Below are 8,888 nucleotides of genomic sequence, written 5' to 3'. Positions count from 1 at the left end.
CCGTCCCCGGCCGCGGCCGCCGACGCCGGAAATACACACCCGGAAAACCCGCCCTCGCGTCCCTCCCCCGGGGGCCCGCCTCCCTTCCCAGGGCACCCCGGGAGTTGTAGTCTCTCTGCCGGTCGGAGGAGCGGGCCAGAGGGAGAGCGGAGGGCCTCGCGGTGGGCTGCAAGCTCCCCAGCACCGCCTAGCGGCGACTCGCAACGAACAATGACCAAGGCTTAGTCCCCACCCACCCCAATAAAAGACCCTGAACTCTTGACTCTTGGAGAGGAGTGTTTGAGCACTCAGCTAAATATTCAGTGAAAGCAACTGGGCTTTCTTGGCTTTCACATTTAACTATTCCTTCAGGACAATAACTTAATCAAGTTCTTGGTTTGAGACAAGGACTAGCACCATTCAAATGTCTTAACACTTGCCTTGCTTGAGCTCTTTCTAGCTTTTAGCTAGCCTTTGATTCAACCCAGCAGTGTCAGAAAAACTCCCCAAGAAACCTATTCAATCTTGGGACGATGTGCATGTTATAAAATGCATTCACTCGGGCTGGAGATTTAGCTCCGTGGTTCCGCCGCCTGACTCGCAAGTGCAAGGACCCCAGTTCGATTCCCCGATAACAAAAAATAATCATAATACTAAAAAATAAATAAATGCATTCACTCAGTAAATACTTCTGGGAGCCCGGTGTGGCGGCACACGCCAATAATCTCAGTACTCCGGGAGGCTACGGTAAGAGTATCGCTTTGTGCCCAGCCTGGGCAATTTATGGACTCAGGGAGATCTTCTCTCAAAATCTAAAAAGCCCTGGGTTCAATCCCAGTTCCGCAAGCAATAAATAAATAAATATACTTACTTCTTGGGGTCCATACGGAAGTGTCACACCAACTCCACAGCTCAAAAAAAGAAAAAACAGGTTTTGATACAAAGAGGACCTTTCCCCGGGTGGGAAATACTGACCATCCTCTGACAATGTTCTCTGAAGAATGTGTTATTTACTCCCTTGTAATAGGGGTTTAAGTGGTTCAGTGAAGTTCAAACAGTGGTTGATAGAGCTGAGAACTAACAGGGAATGTGTTGGTCATTCCTGTGTGTTCAAATAAACACAGGATAACACTGCCGTCTGATTCCTGACTTTGTTGGGGAGTTGGAATAAATGGCTTCTAAAATTCTCCCTACTGTGAAATTCCATGAAAGTCAGTGTAAGACTGGTCCTTTCAGCCAGGCATGGTGACAAATGCCTTTTGTCCCAGCACTTGGGAGGCTGAGGCAGGAAGATCACAAGTTCAAGGCTAACAGTGGGTTCAAAGACAGCCTGAACTACATAGTAAGACCCTGTTAAAAGGAAGGAAAGGTGGAAGAAAGGAAGGAAATCTTCCCTTTTAAATCTGGTGTGCAATTCATGATAATGTAACAAAATGGTTTGGTATACCTGTGTTTGGCATGGTGGTGTCAGTAGTAAGGACTAAGCCAGGATTTCAAGCATGCTAGGAAAGCACTCTACCATGGAGACACAACTACAGCTCCGGAGGAACGAGAGAGGAGATTATGGTGCTGCATGCTTGTAATCCAAGATCTCCGAGAGGCAGAGGTAGGAGAGTCACAAATGCGAGCCCAACTTGCGCAATACAGCAACTTAGCAAAATCTTGTCTCAAAATTTAAATGTGTGTGTGTGTGTGTGTGTGTGTGTGTGTGTGTGTGTGTACCTCAGTGCAAATGCCCTTGGTTCAATTCCCACTATGGCCAAAAAACAAAAAAATAGAAAAAGTTACTAGATCCTTTACCTATCTCCAGCCGCATTCAGGGGGACAGAAAAAGTCAAAAGGAATTCGTTAGAAGATATCACAGGACAGCATGCTCACCTCACTACAAAGGGGGTAATACAAAAGGTGAGTATCTCTGAGGTCTTCCTCCGCTAGTGAGCCATGTGGACTAAGCCCATCCTGTGCAACCACCATGGGCAGGTTTGTAGGTGAACTAGACATGACTCTCCAGTTTGGGACCTTTGAATGTGTATGTAAAGATAGTTATCCACTTCTTGCCTGCACAATTTTAAACTTGGGAAGCTGGTCCACACTACAATAGGACAGGGACAAGGGCAGTAATGGGTCAACCCCCAACACCTGAGTTTGGTATGGCAAGACTCACGATGAATAAAGGATGCTAGAAAGATAGGTTACCCAGGATCTTCTTTTGTCTCTTTAGATTTTTTAGGTTGTTTTTTGTTTTTGAGACAGAATTTCAATATGTAGTTCAGGCTGGCATTAAGCAATTGCTGATGCTCACAGCAATCCTGCTGCCTCAGCTCCTGAGCGCTGGGATTACAGTCGTCTGCCACCATTTTTTTTTTTAACAGTACTGGGAATGGATTTAGGGCATTTGTATTGGTGTACTGGTATGGAGACTCTTTAACTCCAGATTTTTTTCGAACTTGACTAGGTTGGGCTTGAATTTATGACCCTCCTGCCTCAGCCTCCCAGAGCACTGGAGTCACAGGCATGTGCTATTATGCCTGGCCTGTATCTAGGATCTTCCTGAAAGGACTACTCAACAGGTTCACCTGCCAGAGGGAGAAGACCCAGTAATACCAACTAGAGCATAGACTTCAGGAGGCAGTTACATGAGGGATCTCAAGACCTAGGTAGAGGGCCTCCATAAATGTTGCCTGTAAGAAGTAACCATACTGGTTTCTACCTCCTATGTCATCAGTCATGTAAGAGGTGGTTTTTTGGTTTGTTTTATAAGGCAGGGTCTTGCTATGTAGTTCGGAATGGTTTTAAATTCACTATGTAGCACAGGCTGGACTGAACTCATAGCAATCCTCCTGCCTCAGCCTCCCAGGCATGCAAGTCACTATGCCTGGCCTTCACCTCTTATACTTCTCTGCCTCCTCAAAACTACCCCTGCCACGAGAAGACCCAGAAACAGCAAAATGAAATATAATAAAGTGTAAAAATGTAAAATAAACCACATTTTTAAATGTCTGTGAGACAGGAGAAGCTTTAAATTAGATATGAAACTTAAATTTTGATTTAAGCTAGACTGGACTTTCAATCACTACAACTGACATGGATTTAGGCAGCTGAGTAGGCCATGCGTGCTGTCCTCTCAGCTACTCAGGAGGCTGGGGAAGGAGGACAGCTTGAGTCCAGGAATTCTAGAGTAGCCTGAGCTACACAGGAGGAACTCTTCTCTTACAAGACAGAGGAGGGGGCCAGGGATTTGTCTCAGTGGTGCTGCTGCCTTGCCTCACAAGGGCAAGGTCCCAAGTTCAATCCCCGGTACCAAAAACAAAGACGGAGAAGGGGAGAGAGGTTGCGATTGGCCCACGGTGGTTCCCAGAGGAATGAAGATCCAACAGAGCATGGATATAATTTGTACCCCCTTCAAATCCGTCAATATATCTTCAGTTCTTTTGGGAAAAGAAATTACTATAGACTGGATAGTTTATAAAACAGTATGGTGGCGTATGCCTGTAATCCTAGTACTTCGGAGGCTGAGGCAGGAGGATCGTGAGTTTGAGGCCATCCTGGGCTACAGAGCAAGTTCAAGACCAACCTGGACTACAGGAGGAGACTGTCTATACATACATACATACATACATACATACATACATAATTTCTCACAGATCTGGAGGTACTGGCAGATTGTGTCTGTTGAGAACCTGCTTTCTAGTCCATAAATGGCACCTTCTGTTTGTGTACTCACATGGAGAAAGGAAGAAGATAACTGGGTGGTATTAACCCCATTCACGAAAAGTTACCCATTGTGATCTGTTTCCCTGCCTTCATCTTGTACCGCCTACTTGACTCACCTAAATTTCTACCCTGCCCCAGTTTTATTTTTGAGGACAAGATGCCTCTAAGTCAGAAATCCCTCTTCAGCTGGCAGAGTGACTGCCAGACTCAACTTCAGTATAATTACAGCCAGGCGTGGTGGCATAGGACTACCTCAGGAGGCTGATGCAGGAGGACTTCCATGAGTTTGGGACCAACCTGGGCTACCTAGTAAGTTCAAGGCCAGCCTGAACTACACAGCGAGATAGCATGACAGACACTGTCTCAAAAATACCCCCCCAAAAGGTGAAGTAAACAAAAAAATTATAATCACATTTGCATGCTAAATGACAGCGCCCCGACAATCGACAGTTACCACTGTCAAGACCAGAAAGAACACCAAGGGATGGGGATTTAGCTCAGTGGTTTGGTGGCCTGCCTTGCAAGCGCAAGGACCCGAGTTCAATCCCCAGTACCAAAAAGAACCCTAAAAGAAGCAAAAAGAGGTGGTATCCAAATTCTGGGAAAAATCTCTGCCCATTCCCAGAAAATAGGTGAATACAGCATTTCTCCCCTTTATTAGGTTCTTATTTCTTTTACCCTCTACGGCCACCCCCTTAATGGGTTGGGAAGCTGGTTTGAGAATTTATGTCCCACTTCTCTATTCTTGACCAAGAACAGTACCCTTTCCCAATAGGTGCTTGGTCATGTTATTGGTTTTACAATTCTAAGAGAAAGAAAGGATCCATTCTAGAGTCAGAAATTGCTAACAGTTCCCAAAGGCCCCAACTCCTAATACCATCACATTGGTGGTGATTAGGTTTTCAGAATTTGGGACGCCACACATTCAAACGAAAGCAATATTTATTATGGTACCATCACCTGCTCAGTTTCCGAGACACTTGTATTATTAGTCAAGGTTTGCTGGAGAAACAGAACCAACAGTAGATAAATAGGTAGGTGGATAGATACAAAAGAGCATAGGAATTTGTTCACATGGTTGTGGAGGCTGATAAGTCCCTTGATGTACCATCTACAAACTGAAAAATCAGGAAAACCAATGACGGAATTCAGTCTGAATGTCTGAGAATCAGGGCTTAATGGTATACATCCTAGTCTGAGTACGAAATCCTAAGCACTAGGAGCCCTGATGTCCTGGGCAGGAGGAAATATCTGAGCTCAAGCAGACCATCAATTCACCTTTCCTCTGCCTTTTTCTTCTATGCAGGCCCTCAATGGACTGGGTGATGCTTTTCCACACTGGAGAGAGCTATTTTCTTTAGTCTGCCTAGTCTTTTCTGGAAACATCCAGATACACTCAGACATAATGTCTTACTATCTGTATGGGCATTCCTTAGCCCAGTCAAGCTGACTCACCAGTTAACCAACACAATTCCTAAACTGTTTCCTCTATTCCCCAACCACTTAATTTAGCTTTTTCTCTTGAAAATGTCCCTCAGGCCAGGGATGTAGATGAGCAGTGCTGTGCCTGATTGGCAAGCACAAAGTCCTATGTTCAATTCTTGTACTGAGAAAAGAAAAATTGCCGGGGATTTAAGTTAGTGACACCGTGCCTGCCTGGCAAGCCAAAATTCCTCAGTTCCATTCCTGGTACAAAAAAAAACAAAAAAAATTCCTCTGGGTTACCGGTTATTTGTTCTTTGCTTTCTGAGAAAAAGTCTCGCTATATAGTTCAGGCTAGCCTTGAACTCTGTGTAGCCCAGGGTGTCCTCAAACTCAGCGATCCTCCTCCCTCAGCCTCCCGAGTGCTGGGATTACAGGTGTGCGCCACCACCCCCAGCAGGGTTACCATTTCTGCATTATCTCCTTTAAAATCTTTTAAAATTGTGATTGAAGAGTAATCCCATACTCACCAGCTTTCACTGTTCCTTCTGTTGAGAGCTACAAAGAGAGCTCCTGGGAGATCAAGAGACATAGAGGACTGGTTGATTACACTAATCATCTTTCTCATCCCTTTTTCACATCAAGTCCAAGAGAATGATCTGTAACCTATACCTTTTTCTTACTATTTCAAATTGTATCATCATACCAAAAAAACAGAGGCAGGGCCGGGGATTTAGCTCAGCCGTTCGGTGGCCTATCTCGCAAGCGCAAGGACCCAAGTTCAATCCCCAGTACCAAAAAAAAAACAAACAAAAAAAACAAAACAAAACGGTAGAGGCTTTTCAGTCACTCATTTGCTTTCAATTTTCAGGCCAGTCTTTTAGTAGCTAATAAGAGTTTTATTTCTCTGATTTGGGGGGGGGTCTTCAGAAAAATAGGGATAATAAAACTGGTTGTTGTAAGGGTATAAGACAAGCCAGACAAGATGGCACATGACTATAATCCCAACATTGTAGGTTGAGATAGGACACTTTCAAGGTCAAACCCAATTTGAACAATTTCATGACTCAGCAACACCATGTCTCAAAGTAAAGTGTAATAAAGGGCTAAGGGTATAACTCAGTGTGAAGGCCATGAGTTCATTCCCCAGTACTGGAAAAAAAAATATGAGATAATACGGGACACGGTGAATAAACATTATTTTATAAGCCAGACAAGATGGCACATGACTATAATCCCAACATTGTAGGTTGAGATAGGACACTTTCAAGGTCAAACCCAATTTGAACAATTTCATGACTCAGCAACACCATGTCTCAAAGTAAAGTGTAATAAAGGGCTAAGGGTATAACTCAGTGTGAAGGCCATGAGTTCATTCCCCAGTACTGGAAAAAAAATATGAGATAATACGGGACACAGTGAATAAACATTATTTTCTTTCTGTATAGAATTGTCACTATACGATACTAAGAAGGTATCACTACTTAGTAGTCACCTATCATTGGCTACACCGACAGGTAACCAATGTCCCTAAATTTAAGTAGACTGTAAATGTGACATTCTCAACATCACTGGAATTTCCCACCCATCCTCTTACAGTTGTCGTGCCATTGCTTGTCCATTTGAACTTTTTTTAAAAATTAGTGTTAGGTAGTTAAGAGGTGGACTTTTTTTCTTTCATTTATTTTGGTACCAGGGATCAAGCTCAGGACTTGTGCTTGTGAGACAGGCAGCAGCACCACTGAGCTAACTCCCCGGCCCATTTTCAAGTGTTTAATGCTTTCCTGTGGTCCACAAATTCAATTCCGATCACTCTGCCCCTTCCTTCGTTGCTCTCCCCCTCAGCTGACTCCTTTCCTTTCCTTCTCTTTTGTCATCCTGTCCTCCTCAAACTGGCCACACTCTTTTCTACCTCAAAGCCTTTATATTTCCCCTCCAGTTTCAGTCTAAAGGTCATTACCACAGAGAGGTATTCTGTGCCACCTAATTAGAAATAACCTCTTATGCCTGTCAATTCATTAGCCATCACATCACTCTGCTTATTTCCTTCTTAACATTGAATGCAGTCTGTCATCTTATTTCATTTTTTTTTTTTTTTTTTTTTTTTTCAGACAGAGTCTCACTACTTAGTTGAAACTGACCTGGAACTATGTAGCCCAGGCTGGTCTCAAACTCATAGCGATCCTTCAGCCTCAGCCTCCCGAGTGCTGGGATTACAGGTGTGTGCCACCACGCCTGGCTATTTCACTCTTTTAAAGCTCATCTCCCTACAAAATATTGCAGTGGTCTCATTCATTTTTTTATTTTTTAGGTACTGGGGATTAAACGCAGGTCCTTGTACTTGTGAGGCAGGCAGCGGCACCACTCAGCTAAATCCCCAGCCCTAACATTTTATTTTTGAAACAAGGTCTCACTATTTAGTTCAGACTGGCCTTTAAACGCACTGTGGAGCCAAGGCTGGCCTTGAACTTGTGCTGATCCTCCTACCTCAGCCTCCTGAGTGCTGGGATTACAGGCATGTGCTACCACACCAGCCTTTCGTTTTGTTTTGTTGATAGAGGGTCTCAGTATGTCGTTCAGGCTGGCCTTGAACTCACTATGGAACCCAGGCTGGTGTTGTGGTGATTCTCCTGGCTCAGCCTACTGAGTGCTTGGATTACAGGTGTGCACCATCATGCCTGGTGATTTTGTTAATCTTGTTTGCAATTATAGTCTTCACTCCTGCAATAGTGGCTTGCACATGGCAAACACTCAATAGTAGTTAGGCAAGTGCTAGTAGCTGTCCTGTCACAAATGTCTGCTGTTCTAGTGCTCGCTTCATCAGCACATATACAAATATCTGCTGTTCTAAATGTCTGTGTCCTATAGTACATGAACTTTTTCATCTTAGACACTCCAGATTAGATGAGGTAGGAGTGGAGGAGCTGTCACCAACCAACCAGTTGACCTTGATTTTACAAGTACTACACCCAACCCTTTGGTTTTAAAACAGGGTCTTGCTATGTAGTTCAGGTCGGTTTTAAACCCGTTACGTAGACCAGGCTGGCTTCAAACTCACAGTGATTCTTCCTGCCTTGGCTTCCCAAGTGCTGGGACCACCAGCGTGTGCTACCACACCAGGTTTATAGGTCCTATCTTATAGGTCCTACTGGTTTCACACTGAAACTTGGAAACATTAGCTGGATCAATCTAAGAAATTAAGTCTGCCAAAGGAATTGAAATAAAATCTGTCACTTAGGGGCCGGGGGTTTGCTCAGTGGTTGTGCTGCCTGCCTCACAAGTGCAAAGGCCCGAGTTCGATCCCTGGTACCCCCACCAAAAAAAAACCTGTCACTTAGAATTAAACAGAAAAGGTGATAAAACAAACAAACAAAACTCTGCAAAATAAGAAGCAGGAGTGTCCCGGAAAAGGCTACCTCAGTTCCTAAGAACTTTCAGTTATCCAGTCCTATTCCTACAACCCATATCACACTTGCCATTTTTGGAATATTATGACATGTTCCCTTCCTTCCTATTACATCAGGAGAAAAGATTCAGTGTGGTGTAATTATGTGTTTTTAAATGGCTGACATGCTTTTTCTTTTTCTTTTTTTTCAGTATCAGGGATCAAATTCAGGACCTTGCACTTGCCAGGCAGGTGTTGTGCGGTGCCACCGAGCTACATCCCCAGCCCCTATCTTTCTTTCTTTCTTTCTTTTTCTTTCTTTCTTTCTTACTTATTTAAATTTATTTATTTATTTATTTATTATTTATTAATTTATTTATTTATGTAT

The 8,888-nt window shown here is 43.7% G+C and overlaps 1 protein-coding gene across 1 annotated transcript in view; it reads right to left on the bottom strand.

Annotated features, from left to right (window-relative positions):
- Nucleotides 1-7,788, bottom strand: part of Psmd11 (proteasome 26S subunit, non-ATPase 11) — a 44,176-nt gene extending 36,388 nt beyond the window's left edge. Inside the window, exons 1-2 of the mRNA XM_033763094.1 lie at nt 7,776-7,788; nt 7,257-7,268 (exon numbers count right to left, since the gene is read on the bottom strand). Of these exons, the coding sequence (XP_033618985.1) occupies nt 7,257-7,268; nt 7,776-7,788 (25 nt within the window). The remainder of the gene's footprint in view (nt 1-7,256; nt 7,269-7,775) is intronic.
- Nucleotides 7,789-8,888: the final 1,100 nt, after the last annotated feature.

This window comes from Fukomys damarensis, unplaced genomic scaffold (genome assembly GCF_012274545.1).
Source record: "Fukomys damarensis isolate Sample0158 unplaced genomic scaffold, DMR_v1.0_HiC HiC_scaffold_13, whole genome shotgun sequence".
Classification (NCBI taxonomy): Eukaryota; Metazoa; Chordata; class Mammalia; order Rodentia; family Bathyergidae; genus Fukomys; species Fukomys damarensis.
This window is presented reverse-complemented; position numbering and strand designations above follow the sequence as displayed.